Here is a 16,543-nt window from a genome sequence, read left to right on the forward strand (position 1 = left end):
AGACGGAACCTGCGCTGTCTTCAAGGCAGAGGGATAGAGGAGGTCGCTGTCTTGAAACAAATGTAAATGTGGTTGACAGGTTTGCTTTCAAAACTGCCTTTGGCCCTGGGCAGTCTCATGAACTGCATGAGTAAGTAGTGTATGTGTGTGTAAGTCACTCAGTTGTGTCCAACTTTTTGCGACCCCATGGGGTATACAGTCCAAGGAATTCTCCAGGCCAGAATACTGGAGTGGGTAGCCTTTCCCTTCTCCAGGGCATCTTCCCAACCCAGGGACTGAACCCAGGTCTCCCACACTGTAGGCAGATTCTTTACCAGCTGAGGCACAAGGGAAGCCCGAGTAAGTAGAAGGAATTTAAAGGCCTGGCAGCAGGGCTGCTGTGTTTTCTGAGCCACACACAGCCATAGAGCTTGGGCCCAGGGAAGCCAGGCTGGGGGGCCACATGGGGGCCCTTCCAGCCACCTTGGCGCTATCCTGGGTGGACCCACATGGCAGGTGAATGGCACTGTCAGAGCTGTTCTGCCCATGGCCCGTGTTGGGGTATTAGGTGGACGAGGAAGGGAGGGCTGGCCTGGAGACTCGGGAGCCAACGCCGAACATGCGTGCGGCCTGCACATCTGTGTCTCAGGGCCTGGGGTAGGGGTGGGGGTAGGCCCAGGGAAGACGCAGCTGGAAGGTCACCCAGGAGGCCTGTGTCTCTTCTGCACAGACACAAATAGACTGTGAGGTTGCTCAGCTGGAATTTTCTTAAAGGTTTCCTAAGCCACCAGTGGTGTTTCCAATTGAAAGGAGCAGTTTGGGCTCCTACCTTAAGTTGAACTTTAAAAAAAAAAGATACAGTATTTAACGGCATACGACAACTTATTTACAATTTAAATAGAAATTTTCAATAATCAAAATACATCTCTAGCAAAAATTTAGACTGTAAAATTTTATAAAATAAACACCCATAGAAAAGCAGAACATCATGTCAGTACCATTTCAGATTCAGCACAAGATGAAGGCTCTCCACTGCTGGGACCCTCTGTGGATGAGCAGGGTTCCCACAGCTAAGAAGATCCCTCCTTCTAACAAGCTGTTTACTGTCCTGATCTGGGCTGCTGTTATAAAATGCTGACCCAAAAAGAATCCCCCAGATGGACACCAAGACTATCTTGGCAAAGCCTGGGGATGAAGTGGCCCCGGGGCCACCGTGAAGCCCCATCACTGCAGCCAACGCTCGGGCCACGACCCTGGCTGCCAGCCCTGGACGCTCATGCCAGCGTGGCCCCACCGCGGGACAGGTCATGGTGCCTCCCGAGCCTGGGCTGCCCACCTCGAGGCCGGCAGACCCCACGGGATTGGCTTGGCGAACCCGGCCACTTCCTTGCCTTGTGGTGACTTGCCCATCTCCAGGAAAACTCTTTTATTTGTGTAGCTTGTTAAAAAGTAAGAAAGGAGTAGCGGTCAACTTTGGCCAAAACAAAAGCTTTTGTGCGCGTGTCTAACCCCATCCGGCGCCCCTCGAGGGGCTGCTCCTGGCAGGGTCCCCTGTGGAGGTGTCTGCATGTGCACACAGCCGCGCCACCATCTAGATCACGAATGAGGACTTGTGTCTGAAGTCGCCCTGAAAGGCCAACGTAGAAGGTTAGAGGGTGGTCAGCAGGTGGAAAAGGAGCCTGACACCACTTCCCTCGATGTGCTCTTGGCTGGGAATGGCCACAAGGCCTGCAGACCGAATGCCCCACGAGCATACTGCCAGGGGGCACGCTGAGGGGCTTGTGTGCTGGACATAACTCAAATTCCTCTCCTAGGGACCCGCTCGGTTTTCGGGGGGATGTCATCTTCCCTGCTGCAGACACCGTCTCCAGGCTTCCTTACCTCCTCATCTGTCCTGATATAGTTAACTCCATCTGGCTTCCCTGGGTTCTTGTAGCTGAAACAGAGCAGGGGAGCTGGGTGATGCCTGATCGGCCACAGCAATGCTCAGGGCACGCTGTTCATGCAGGACAGGCTTACCTTTCCCCGTTGCGGTTGTGGCTGATGAAGTAGCCACGTCTGTAGGCACAGCAGATGCCCCCTGTGATGAGGGCCAGGACGGTCAGGACGACTAGGACCCCCCCGATGATGCCGCCGATGTTGAGGTCATCTGGAGAACAGGAGGGGTGAGAAGATGCTCTCCCCCCTCCACCCCTCCCTGGCCTGAAGCAGCTCCGCCCACAGGCTGTGACGCCCACCTGCTGCCCCACAGTCGCTGCAGCCACGGAGCATGGCCTGCGCTATGGGGAGTAACAAGCCTCTGGGGCACATCCTAGAGCTTTCTTACTGAGAAACGGTTCCCCTACAGAGACAGAACTAGGAACCAGAGTCCTAAGGAAGAAAAACCCCTAAATTTCTAGGGCTTCTCTTTGCTGCAGATTATTTAGTTTCAAGGGGTCATTAAAAGGGCAAATAGGAGGTAAGAACGTGGCCTTGCAGCCACCAGCCATCCCTCAAGGAGATCCTCAGCTGCACTCTTCTGCTTCAGTGTGGGGCCTGGGGCTGCACCCTTTGTGCAGATAAAAGCACAGTGGAAACCATGCAGGGGTGTATCGACCAATGCTGTCCAGGCTGTGAGCTGCTGCAGTTCTCCCTTGTCTGGTACAGGGTTCTTGACCGTAAGCATGCAGTTACTTAAAGATGCATTTGAATTCTGATTTCATAACGTCAGTTTCCAAGCTCTGTCTCTCGGGTCAGGAACTCTGGGGCACAACCCAGAAATCTTCCTCCTGCCCATGAGCAGCTCCCCAAATCTGGCAGCAGCTGGGGAGTCCCCTGGGGACCGGCTCCACAGGTGGGGGGGGCCTGGACCCCGCCCCCTCCACTGAGCCCTGACAGCCCAGAGGAAGAATCACCCCAACGGCATAAAGCACTGGGGTGAGCCCTAGTCTCCGCTCACTGCAAACAGCTCAGGCTGGGTAAATGCCCGGAGACCTACACAAGCTTACGTTTCCACGACTCTATCAGTTACCAAAGAAATGGAGTTCAGGGTACTTCAGTGAAAGCTGTGGGTTGAGGAGAGAACCTGTGGGTCAGCCCTTCAGAGGGTCCCCCCACCACACCCAGCAGACTCCGGGGAGCCCGTGCACCCCACAGAGAGCGGCCAGCACAAAGGGCGCTGAGCTGAGGGCACCAGCAAGCATGACCGTCCCGCCAGCCCCCAGGTCGAGGCTCAGCAGACACTCACACACTTCCATGTCCTGCTCCTCGCAGCGGGCCGAGCCCGCGTCGTTGGACGCGATGCAGTAGTACTGGCCTGAGTCCTCCTTGTGGACAGCGCTGAACACCTGCCGGGAGTTGGGAGTGAAGGGAGATCTGGTGACAGGGCTCTTGCACCGTCCCACCTTCCCACCAGGGGCTGGCCCCAAACACGACAGTGTGGTTCAGTCTTTTCCATGACACTGCGAGCGGCCCAAACACACCAGCAATGTCGCAACATCACCATGTGGCCAGCGAGCAAGGCCCACTGCCTCCCGACTCTGCTCCAGACGGCACCGGGCAGGGCACCCTGCAACCCCCTCGGCCAATGTCCCCGCAGTTCTGCCCACCCTCCTGCACCCACTTACAGGCTTTCCTGTCTATAAAGGGTGGGCGGTGGGGGCGGTAGTGGTCCCTGACGTGAGGGTCTGTAGCTTTGGTCTCCTGTCTGCTCACAGGCGCTCTGCCCACAGCACAGACGCCCACACCGCGCCTCTTCCCAGAGCTCTTACCAGAGTGCCCGTCTCAGGGTTTAAGACAAAAGAGGAGTTTCGGAAGCGGGGGTTGGCCCTGGAGTCTGTGGGCAGTGGCACATCGTTGCGGTACCAGCTGTAGTGCGGCCGTGGGAAGCCCTCGCCCTCCTGGCAGGACAGGGTGGCCGCCTTGCCCACGGGCACAGCCCGTGGCACTCTGCACACGGGGGCCACCGGCTTCACTGCGGGAGGAGCGTGGGCAGGGGTGAGAACCAGCAGCCAGGCCTGCTTTTACCCGAGCCCACCCAGAATGCTGCTCCACAGCAGGAAACCCAGCCCCCGCAGGGACCCCAGCCTTTCCAGTGCCTCTGGCTTGTGAGGGCTGAGGCAGAAGCTCCACTTCCCTCCCCGCCCCCAGCCTATAGCTCTCAAAAGCCCTCCCTGCCCAGCCCCTGTGGGTCCTGCCACACCCACAGGGACGTGGCTCTGGAAAAAAGGAAGTTGGTCGTTTCCACCAGCAGACGCAGAGCCAAGGGCAAGGGGCCTCCGCCCTGCGTGCACCCCCACCTTGCACAGTCAACTCGATGACGATCTCGTCGATCTCCTTGCGGTCATTCCGAGCAACCACCTCACAGCGATAAAGGGCCGAGTCTGTCCTGGTCACGTTCCAGATCTTCAGAGACGTCTTCCCCAGCAGCTCTGCACGGTCGGTGAGGTCTCCTGTGGAGAGGAGAGGCACTGAGGGACTCCCTACAGATGCCTGGCTCCCCCCAAGGCTTCCCCGTTAAAGGAGAAACTAGTCACCCGGCACTAAAAGACAAGGAGCATTCCACAGACAGTGCTGCGATCACAGGGTACCCTCATGCAAGAGCGACCTGGACCTCGACCTTGCATCCCACACCATACACAACACACACCTTACTGCACGAGCTACAACTCCAACCCTCAGGAGGAAAGAAATGTGAATGACATGACCTTGGACTAGACAGTGATCTCTCAGATATGACGCCAAAAGCACAAGCTTCCCACAAACCCCCCCAACACACAGTTATTTGTTCCAAATTGGGAAGGAGTACGTCAAGGCTGTATATCGTCACCCTGCTTATTTAACTTATACGCAGAGTACGTCATGAAGCTCCCTATGCTTCCATGTCTTTGTGCCCTGCGTGCTCCTGGGCCAGCACCCCCGTACGAAGAGCTGGACACAACTCTACACCCCCACCCTGCTCTCCTGTGAGGTGTGATCGGCACCCAGGTGTGTGCAGTGGTCCCTGCTGTCCCCCTGCTGCTGAAGTCACTGAACTTGTAAAGTCACGGCTCACGATAGGGAAGTGGCCTCGGGGAACGTTCACTAGACATCTCAAAGAGATGCCTGCATGGGGACTAAAGTCCTCCTGAGGAGGTGATATTTACTGAAGCAGAGAGGCAGCTACAGAGAGGCTCCACCCCTATCCTCACCACTTCTGCATGCTTGAATTCTCCACAGGAAAACAGACAGAAAACCAATCCTGGCTACAGATGTAGGTCCATGTAGAGCCAAGTCTTGGCTGCAAGTGCACGCCTGGGCCTTCTATACAAAGGAGAGGACCACAGGATCATACCCTGAATCTTGTTGTCGAAAAACACATAGGTGGTTTGTTCATCTTGGATCTTCTTCCATTCAATCCTGGGGTCATTTGTCTGTGAATCCGTAATGATACAAGATAGTTCTACACCTAATGAGAAAGGGGTTAAAAAAATAAAACTCTCTGTGAACGTGGAACAATTTCAGATTCACCTGTATACCCAGACCCTACAAGCTATGTCTATTTAGCTCTGTCGTGTAGATTAAAGATCCAGTTAGCGCCAGACTCCAAGAGAATTTAATTTTAGCCAGAAAAACAATGAAGATGATTAGCAAAGAGAGTGCATGTCCCCCTCGTCCTATGCTTCTACGTCAGAATGCTCTTGGCCATGTAAATGCAGACGCACTAGGGACCAGGTGGTGGCCAGCAGGGAGCCCGCTGAGTTGCTGAGAGCCGCCGAAGCCAAGCCGCGCTGACATGCGCGCACACTGGGGCTGCCGATGGGGCTCTCAGGCACGCGTGTCCGTGTGCCTGTCCTGCATCAGCCGCCAGACCACCGAGTGATGCCCCTTTGCCTCAAGGCTCCCTCGTACTTACTTTCAAATTCCTGAACCACTGGGTTTCGGTTGCTGGATTTGAGATTCACGGCCCCGATCAAGCAGCCTGAGAGGAGAAAGAAAAGTCAAGTCAGAGACGATGGGGCTCTGAAACAGCAGAGAGCCCGCACCTGAGGCCAGATTTTCCTTCATGGAGGCTGCAGTCACTAGCCACAGGGGACGGAAGACATCCTATTCCAAAACCAAGTCTCTTAGGATACGGCAGGGTGACGGTTTTCTCTGTCTGACCTTCGCCAGAAGGAATCCAGAGAAAAGAGGAGAATTTCCAGAGTGCACTCTCTTTCTTAGCCCCAGAACAAAGACACTAGAGCTTTCAGGACTTTCCCTCGAAGTATGTATTTGTGAGGGACTGTAAGAGAATATTAGGAAGAGCTACACACCGACAAACTGGACAACCTAGAGGAAACGGACAAATTCTTAAATTTGTACAACTTTCTAAGACTGAATCATGAAGAAAGAAAATCTCAACAGACCAATCACTTGTAAGGAGATTGAAACGGTAACCAAAACCTCCCCTAACACACAAGTCCAGGACCAGACAGTTTTTCTGGTAAATCCTAACAAACAGTCAATGATTTGATACCTGTCCTTCTTAAATTACCTGCAAAACTGAAGAGGAGGGAAGACTTCCTAACTGATTTTTCAAGGCCAATATCACCCCGATACCAAAACCATACAAAGGTAACGCACAAAAAGAATATTACAGACCAATATCTCTGAGGAACATAGATGCAAAAAAACCCAGTAAAATGTTAGCAAACTGAATATAATAATACACTTAAGAGACCATAGATCACAAACAAGTGGGATTTATCCAGGGATGCAAAAATGGTTCTACTCAATATTAGATACGACTGAGCAATTCCTCCACTCCTGGATATTTATCAGAAGAAAACAAAACATTAACTATAAAAGATATACGCACACCAATGTTCACGGCAGCATTATTTACAGTAGCCAAGCTATGGAAACAAACTAAGTGGCCATCAGTGGAAAAATGGAAAAACAGATAAAAGATGTGTGTGGCGGCGGGTATGTGTATGTATAAATCTGAGTGGGATGGAATATTACACAGCCATACAAAGGATGAAATCTAGCCATCTGCAACAACATGGGTGAAACTTGAGTTGTTATTCCAAGTGAAACGTCAGATGGAGAAAGACAAGTACTGTGAGATTTCAGTCACTGGTGAAATAGGAAAAGAGCAAGCAAAGGAAATGAGAAAATAAATGAACAAACTAAAGGATAATAGACAGATCAAGAAGAGAGAATAATGGTTACAGAGAGGATGGGGACAGGTGTAGGGGTGAGCAGTACAGTGACAGATGGAAACTAAACTTTTGGTGGTGAGCAGCTGTAGTGGAAACAGAAGTATAATGTTGTACATGTGAGGCTTATATAATGTTATAAATCAATGTTACTGCAATAAAAATTTTTTTAAAGAATTTTATCTTGCTTAGAGTCACTGTTAATCTTTTTATCATCTCCCAGATCCACACGGGCCTTCTTGTCATTCCTCCCTCTGGCCTGGCACCTTCCCAGTAGGATGGCATGGACATTCTGGGTACAGTTACCAGCCAGGCAAGGCTTCATTTGGCTGGATTTGCTGTTTATCTAACCTGTGGTTCCCAACATTAAAGGCTTTCTCCAGTCTTGAGTAAAATAAGAAAAATAACAACATGGTGATTTTCATGAAGTTTAGCTGAGTGAAGCTAATGGATGAAATCAAAATATGCTATTTGCATGGTGATCTCCTTCAAAATTAGCTACTGACCCTCCATGAGTTTAAACAATGCTGTAATCGGTTATCATGGTCTCAAAACGTTTTAGCTGATTTTCTTGGGTGAAAAGATTAAGTAGGTACACTGACCACCTATGAAGAGTCCTTCGGCTACTTGGCCTCTAGGAAAATCTACCATCCCCAGAGGAGGCCTTCCTGTTAACCCTGGGCCTCAGCTGACAACCCAGGTAAGAACACATGGAGACCTGTACTCTGAGCTCCAAGTCACAACCATCCATTCAACAATTCAGAGAGACGGCGGGGCAGGCACAGAGGTGTTTCTCTGCACAAGTCACCACCTGGACACCAGTCTTTGCCCCTTGGCTGGAGCACCAGCTCAGCAGATGCAGAGTAGGAGCCAGAGGGCCAGGTCCGTGTCTAAGTCCCAGTGTCATCTGGTTAGGAGACTGAGCTCCGAAAGGACAAGGACCCCACCCCTCTAGACAGTGGTCTGCAAGGGAAACGGGTGCTCTTCCTGAGAGATCGGGGTGGGCGGGGGCGAGGCTGCCAGATGGAGAATGCGTGTCAGGGTCAGCAGGGGGAGGAGCGAGGCCTGGACATGCACCAGCAGCAAGCGTGGGGTCGGGGCTGCTTGTGGCTGAACCTTCACCTGCTGAGGAGAACTGAACCGCTGGGGTTTTCTCAGAACAGGACTGACGCCCCGCCTGCCCAGGAAAGAGCCCAGCAGGAGGGGTGGGAAGGCCCGGGTGCTGCCGGGGTCACACCCTGTGGGTTGGCTGCAGCATCTTCTGAACACACTGCCCGCTCCCAGGTCCCGTCGGGGGCGGGGTGACCATGCGCCCAGCTGGTACACATCTATGAGCGCAGAACCAAAACCAGAAGCCAGGAGTTCCAATGCCCAGTCCCTACTTCACTGCTCAAACAGTCCCTTATTTACAGAGAGAGCAACAGCAGGTGAGAAGAGGATCTGGGACTGAAGGAAGCCCGAGTCAGACCCTGAAGCCCTGCTCACGTTCCTCCGTTTTGCAGGACCTTCCTTAGCCAAAGGCGAGGGAAACAGCCTTGAGGAAGCCTCTGGAAGGCATGGCAATGGTGTCTCATCTCCAGCAGCTCCCTCTTCCTTCCGGGAAGCCAGGACACTGAATCTGGGGAGCAGAGGAGCGGGCAGGAGGGAAGGAGGCCTCGCTGGGTCCTGCAGCCTCCTGTCCCTGTCCCCCACCACCCGGACGCCTGCATCGCTCTCCCGGTCTGGAACAATGCCACAACTCTGAGCAGCAAGTACATATTTCTACTTTGTTTCTCAAGACCCCCAGACTTGGGGGTCTGTGGGGGGATTGCTTCGGGGCCCCATTTAAAAGCCCACTTCCCACTCTACCTCCTTGGTCCGAGAACACATACCCCAAATTCTAACTCAACAGGCTGGGAAGGGCCCGGGTCTGAGTCTCTCCAAGCCCCTCATGTCAAGTCAGGGCCAACCCAAGTGCAGAGCCCGGTCCCCAGAAGCACAGGCCTGATGCTGGGTGTGACGACTCAGCTTGCTCCCCTTTTGCTTTCTCAAGAATCACTGGCTATGAAGTGCTTCTGAATCCCCAGGCCGAAGGAACTGATAACAATAAAAAATAGACATAGAAAAGCAGACTGTGAGCTGGAACAGCTGCTGAGGTAAGGCCATCTCGGCCGCAGGCAGCCAATTCCGCAGAGGGTGCCCTGCTCTGGTCACTTGTCCAGGAGCCCACACCGGTGCCTGTGTCCTGAAGCAGTCTGAGACAGAGGGAAAATGAAACCCCAAAGGCACCACCCAACCCACATTCATACACATGAGGTGGCGAAGTCCAAACTGCCCGTCTTCTCTGCCTATGGAAACAAAATCAATCTGAACAGCAAGAGAGGCCTGCTGGCTCCTGGGCCGGGCCAGGCGGGGGCCTTCTTTTTGCCTTCTGAGTGCTTGCAACCATCTCAACTGCAGAGACAGCGCTCAATGAAAAATCACACTGATCTGAGTTTACATTCATTACTGTAAACCGAACAGGGGAAAGAGACTCTGTTAGAAAATGTTTCCACTAAAGCCGGATGCTTGGCTCACTCGGGACTCGCCTGCCTGCGTGTATCTGTAAAGAGTTATATTTAGCTGCTGACATTCTGTCCAGTCCAGCGAGCGGGCCCCGGGCCGCGCGGGCGCATAGCGGCTCCACTGTGAGCCGCCTCACAGGTCCCAGGACTCCGGGCTAAATATAAACAGCAGCGCGGGCCCTCCAGTGAGAAGGCTGCACATCCGCCCTCGGAGACCACGCCTGTGTGCCTGCTGAGCAGGGCCTGTCCCAGGAAGGCCTCCCATCTCAGCATGTTTTCAACATTGCTTTGGTTCCTTAAGCAAGTTTTACAGGAATCTAAGAGCAGGGTGAGAAGGTCCATGTCAGTGATATTTTCCAGACACACAGCAGACAATCCAGAGTAAAACCATCAGACCCTGATGGGGGGGTCATCTCATCATCTCATCATCAGGCTCTGATGAGAACATAGGCAGCTGAAGCTCTGGTTAAAGCTTCAGCTTTAAAGCTTAGTTAAAGCTTACTCTGGCTCAACTAAATGGTGATCCAAAGAGACCCTTAAAAATCAAGTATGAAGAGACCCAACCAAGCATCATCGAGTTCCAAATACATCTGACTGTGATGGTCCAACTGTCAGCTTGAGAGTGTTTTTGTTTGTGTGTGTGTCTGTGTGTATGTGTGCGCGCATGCTAAGTTGCTTCAGTTGTGTCTGACTCTTTGCGACCCTATGAACTGTAGCCCCCCAGGTTCCTCTGTCCATGGGATTCTCCAGGCATTCTCCACTCCACTCCACGGAGTGGGTCGCCATTCCCTTCGCCAGGGGATCCTCCCGACCCAGGGATACAACCTGTATTCCTTATGTCTCCTGGATTGGGAGGCCGGTTCTTTACCAGTAGTGCCACCTGTGATTAATATTAAATTGTGGACTTTTAGTGCACTGTCCTCTGTAATGGTGGGGAAGGGGGGGCAGCGCCCATCCAATCAATCAAGAGGCACAATAAAAAATGCCAGTCACTCAGGCAGGAGCCCTCCTGGTCTCCAGCTTGCAGGCCCTCCCTGCAGAGTTTCAACTCACTAGCCTCCATAATCACATGAGCCAGTTCTTAATAGTAAATCTCTGTATGTGTATAGAACATACATAGGTAAAGGAAATGCATTCTGTTCTAGTCACACACACACACACACACACACACCCTGTTTGCTGCACTTCTCTGGGGGGCCCTGACTCACACCCTGGCCACGGAGCATCTTGTCTTGAATCCCAGGTTTATCGGGAATGGCACGTGTACCCCGTGACTCTAGACAGAGTCTCAGCACCATCACATCCTGCTCCAAGGCTCTGCTAAGCAGCAAGACGTCAGCGAGTAGCTGCTGACGCCAATTTAGATTGCTGCTTCCTTTAACTCATCTCTAAGCCAAAGCCATAGAAGATTCCTGACCACAGGTCCCACTAACCAGGCCAAGTCACAGCAGATGAAAGTCCATCAAGCGGTAACCCGGAGAGTGTCTGAAGAGCTAATGCCCTGGAGGGAGCCCTCCCCTCACCCTCCCTTCTCAGGCAGAGGGGTTCACACGGTCCAGGGAGCCCTTCCAGGGTCACAGTGGGAGGGGTCACATCACTAAAGGAAGCTGGGGGGGGACAACCTGGTGAGTGGGAGGAGGAATGGCTGGGTCCTATATGTCCCTCAGCATCAAACCACCCAGTAAACCAGAGTCTGGGGGGTCGGCCTCGAAGGGCAGAGGAATAGGGGGCACAGCCAGTGTGGGGGTGGAGATGCTGGGGTGGGGAGGTGGAGGGGTCTGTCCACACTGGTTTTAATGCTGCTGGACCTGAGGTGGAAGAACACATTCTATTTCTTCTCTAACACCAGTGTATGAAAACCTTTTTCTACTGATGGCGACTGAGTCATACACATAATAAACAAATTATTATGAAGCAATTTAATTTGCTTTTTCTTATCTTAACAAAGAGTGAAACATTCAATCTACTTATATTTTAAGTTCAGACCAGATTATACATTCAATAAATACAGCCAATGCAAAAAAATAAATATTTTTAATTTTACATTAAAGCTAGTTGTAAGGAGACAGAAACAGGGCAGTATGAGAGAAAAATCAAGAGTTTAGAGACAGAGGCACAGTCAGGACAAAATACATAAAGTTTACTATATAAATACACATAAAAATAAACATAGAAAAAGGGAGAAAGTACAAAACTGTTAAAAAAAAAAAAAAGTAGATAGAAGAGGAAATGGAATACAGACCAAAAGTCGGCACGAGAGATTGCTGAAACATCTGCAGGGGTGGCCTCGGTCTGATTTTTTTTTAACTGGTCTTCACCTGCTCTACTAGGGACAGGAAAATCAGACATGCCTGTCTAGAGAGGAAATTCTTCCCTGGGAAGCCACATCAAAGACACTATCATTCTGGGAGTAAAGCCATGGTCGTCTTCACTTGTTTTGCTAACAATTTCAACCTAACAAAACAAGGACTCCAGCCCTGGCTGACCTGCATGGTATTTCATGTCAAAAGCTGCTCTGAAGAAACGACTTTAGCATTACGTATTTTATTTTAGTAAAAAAAAAAAAAAGAAAGAAAGAAAAGAAAAAAAATACACTACAAGGACCCATGAAATCATTTATTCTAATAAATAACTTCACTTTTATAAAGAGGTAAGGAAGGGGTTGCCTGATAGATGTAACAGAGTGTGGTGCTGTGATGGTGCATCCATGGCCAAGTGTTCACCAAACCCTTCAGAACTGTATACCACAAAGAGTGAACTTTGTATTTCATGAACACTGAAAAGTACGGGGACTTCCCTGGGGCTCCAGTGGTTAAGAACCCATCTTGCAATGCAGGGGGCATGGGGTTGGTCAGTGGTCAGGCCACTGAGATCCCACGTGCCAACTAGGCCCACGCACTGCGAATGGAGAGTCCATGCACTGCAATGAAAGCTGCGTGACACAATGAAGACCCAGCGTGCTGCAACTCAGACCCGATGCAGACAAAAATACAAGTACACATATATATGCGTACATATATATCACACACGATGTCCTGGGAACCAGGATGGAATGCAGGCTCTGACAAATGAAACTAACTGTATTACAAGTAAAACAACCTCACTTAAGGGGGAGGGGAAGAAAGGAATTGACAAAAATAACTTTGGAAAATATTTCTGACTGGATACAACAAGGCTACCAAGAGAAGAACGTTGCACAGACACTGCACTCTAGTTGATAAAGTTACGCCTCACAGCAGTATAGGTGAGCAACTCTGAAAATACTTTACACATATAACTGGGTTGAACAAATAAACACTATAAAGGCACCATCAATAATGAAAGCCAAATTTCTCATTGTCAGAAAAAAAAAAAAAAGAAGTTATGAATATGCAAGGGGAAGCCAGAAATAGCCCTGTAGCGCTAGATCAGTCAGAGGCACTAACACAAATTAAAGTTTATTTCATATACACAAGTACAGAAATAAATACAAACATGTGTGCATACATGGGTCACTATAAACACACACACTTCCTAGCCCCATTTACCAAGAGCCTAGAGTCCTGACACCTCCGTAACAAAGAGCACACTCAGTACTCAGATCCTGATTTCTAAATACCATTCCCTGGTGAAGGGAACTAGAACTCCTTGGAGAAATGGCTAATTCTAAGGCTGGGGTGGGGAAAATATTACAAGATAAGCCTGGAACATCTTGTAGTGCCAGAAAGTGAGGAAGTGTTAAAACAAACAAACAAAAATATCAAAGGACCAGAAGCCAAACTGAAAGAGCTTCCAAAGACTAAAGCTGGAAGATCTGAGCACAAAAAATAAATGACAGACTGTATTACAACACAAAGAATAAAATAAATATCCACAAGTCCATATGATATGCATATGCTAATGAATATGCAAATGAATGGGACACAGAGAACTTTCTTTATGGAAGAATCCCAACTAATAATGTAGAATGAATGAGGGAAACAGAAAACCATCTTTAGAATAACAGAGTAATAGTTGCTTCAGGCAATATCCATTGATGACTGCCAAAATTAGTGGGAAAACTTTAAGGAGAAACAGAACATTTGGACAGTTTCAGAATATCTGATCCCTCAAACATTTAATAACTATTGTGGTGGTTTTACATATGAACACAGATTATTTGATATTCTGCCCTGCAGGAGGTGAAGTCTAACACCCCTCTCCTTGAGGCAGGCTGGCTGAACCTCGAACAGTGTTAAGGAGAAATAGTAACTTCACAGGATAGAAACGCAGAAGCCATCACCTAAACCCAGAGATTCAGGCAGCATTATCAATGACATGTCACGGTGATATAAGAAAGGTGCTATACCTCTGTGGTATTCACCCAGCCACCCCCTTAAAATCTATGACATAAGTCTAATCATTAGAAGACATTAGAAAATCTCTGAGGGACATTCTACAAAATATCCAACTGCTACTCTTTTCCTTTTAATTTTAAAAAGTGATTACAGGTTTTTCTATTAGATCCTAGTTTAGGGCTTCCCTGATAGCTCAGCTGGTAAAGAATCTGCCAGCAGTGCAGGAGACCCCAGTTTGATTCCTGGGTGGGGAAGATCCCCTGGAGAAGGGATAGGCTTCCCACTCCAGTATTCTTGGGCTTCCCTTGTGGCTCAGCTGGTAAAGATCCGCTTGCAATGTGGGAGACCTGGGTTCGATTCCTGGGTTGGGAAGATCCCCTGGAGAAGGGAAAGGCTACTCACTCCAGTATCCTGGCCTGGAGAATCCCATGGACTGTATAATTCATGGGGTGCAAAGAGTTGGACACAACTGAGAGACTTTCACTTTTGTTGACATTGACTTCTATTATTTTTCTGTTGACCACTCATGATACAATGGTATTAGGTGAGTAATAGTTATATAATCACAATAAGTAAAAGATGTTTATCAGTTTTCAGAGTCAATAGCAGACAAACAATAAGAGATAATTACAACTGCAAGCCATAATGGGAATATGATTAACTTAACAATATAAAATAATTACATACAATTTGGGGGGGGGGGTCAAGCAGAGTGATGTGGTAAGTGGAAGTGTATTCATGCACATGTTTTCATCTACCCAGCCAGTCTATGTCTTTTGGTTGGTGCATTTAATCCATTTACATTTAAGGTAACAATCAATATGTATGATCCCATTACCGTTTTCTTATTTGTTTGGGTTTATTTTCTGTAGGCCTTTTCCTTCTCTTGTGTTTCCTGCTTAGAGAAGTTCCTTTAGCACTTGTTGTAAAGTTGGTTTGGTGGTGCTGGATTCTCTTAACTTTTGCTTGTCTGGAAAGCTTTTGATTGCTCCATCAAATCTGAAGGACAGTCTCGCTGGGTAGAGTATTCTTGGTTTTACATTCTTCCCTTTCATCACTTTAAATACATCTCGCCATTCCCTTCTGGCTTGTAGAGTTTCTGTTGAGGAATCAGCTAATAGCCTGATAGGAGTTCCCTTGTATGTTATTTGTCATTTTTCCCCTGTTGCTTTTTTAATATTTTATCTCTGTTTTTAATTTTTGTCAGTTTGATTACCATGTGTCTCAGTGTGTCCCTTCTTGGGACTCCTCGGTGCTTTCTGGACTTAGTTGACTATTTCCTTTCCCATGTTTTAGAAGTTCTCAGCAATTGTCTCTTCAAATATTTTCTCGGGTCCATTCTCTCTTCTCCTTCTGGGACCCTTATAATGTGAATGTTGGTATGTTTAATGTTGTCCCAGAGGTCTCTTAGGCTGTCTTTATTTCTTTTCATTCTTTTTTACACCTTCTGTTCTGTGGCAGCAATTTACACCATTCTGTCCCCCAGGTCATTTATCTGTTCTGCCTCAGTTATTCTGCTATTGATTCCTTCTAGTGTATTATTCATCTCAGTTTGTTCTTTAGTTCTTCCAGGTCTTCGGTAAACATTTCTTGCATCTTCTCAATCTTTGCCTCCATTCTTTTCCTGAGATCCTGGATCATCTTCACTGTCATTATTCTGAATTATTTTTTTGGAAGGTTGCCTATTTCCACTTAATTCAGTTGTTTTTCTGGGGCTGTATCTTATTCCTTCATCTGGGACATAACTTTCTGCTTTTTCATTGTGATTAACTTTCTGTAATATGGTTGTTGTTTTAGCTGCTCTGAGACTGTGCTTCTTCTTGCTTCTTCTGTCTGCCCTCTGATGGATGAGGCTAAGTAAGGCTTGTGTAAGCTTCTTGATGGAAGGGACTGGCATGGGAAAAACTGGGTCTTGCTCCGGTGGGCAGGGCCTTGCTCAGTAAAGCTTTAATCCAATTATCTGCTGATGTGTCGGTTTGCACTCCATCCCTTGCAGTTGTTTGGCCTGAGGCGACTCAGCTCTGGGGTCTGTGATCACTTCTTAAAACCCAGATGCATATCAGAATTATCCTGAAATTTTTCGAAAAATACAAATGCTCAGGTATTGCTTTTCTCTCCAGGGCTCCAGATTTCTAATGGGCAGTCATGTTTAAAAACAACTAGACTATATGATGATCTTTTACTTTTATCTAGTTTGTTTCACTTTTTCTATTTCATATTAAGTGCTCCTATTTCATTTAGTTTATGTTCTCCAATTTATCAATCTCTTTTTTTTGATGTTCCTTCTCAATTTTTATCAAGTGTAGTATAAAAGCTTTTGTGTGTGTGTGTGTGTGTATATATATATATGTAAATACATATACATATTTTAGAAAACTTAAGAATTTTTGCCTAACTAAAAAAATTATATTTTGATTCTACTTGTTTGACTTAGTATGACTAGAATGCTAGATTTTTAATTAAAAAATATATATTCAATAAGCAACAAAGGTTTACTGTATAGCATAGGGAACTATAGTCAATATCTTGTAATAACCTATGATGG

General features: G+C 48.5%; 1 protein-coding gene across 1 annotated transcript in view; it reads right to left on the minus strand.

The window, feature by feature from the left end:
* Positions 1 to 916: 916 nt before the first annotated feature.
* The window catches only part of JAM3 (junctional adhesion molecule 3), a 29,353-nt gene continuing 13,726 nt past the window's right edge, over positions 917 to 16,543 (minus strand). The window contains exons 2-9 of the mRNA XM_020878147.2: positions 5,852 to 5,917; positions 5,291 to 5,404; positions 4,257 to 4,409; positions 3,729 to 3,931; positions 3,206 to 3,305; positions 1,999 to 2,128; positions 1,861 to 1,915; positions 917 to 1,606 (exon numbers count right to left, since the gene is read on the minus strand). Of these exons, the coding sequence (XP_020733806.2) occupies positions 1,571 to 1,606; positions 1,861 to 1,915; positions 1,999 to 2,128; positions 3,206 to 3,305; positions 3,729 to 3,931; positions 4,257 to 4,409; positions 5,291 to 5,404; positions 5,852 to 5,917 (857 nt within the window). The 3' untranslated portion in view covers positions 917 to 1,570. The remainder of the gene's footprint in view (positions 1,607 to 1,860; positions 1,916 to 1,998; positions 2,129 to 3,205; positions 3,306 to 3,728; positions 3,932 to 4,256; positions 4,410 to 5,290; positions 5,405 to 5,851; positions 5,918 to 16,543) is intronic.

Source organism: Odocoileus virginianus, chromosome 28, assembly GCF_023699985.2.
Source record: "Odocoileus virginianus isolate 20LAN1187 ecotype Illinois chromosome 28, Ovbor_1.2, whole genome shotgun sequence".
Lineage (NCBI taxonomy): Eukaryota > Metazoa > Chordata > Mammalia > Artiodactyla > Cervidae > Odocoileus > Odocoileus virginianus.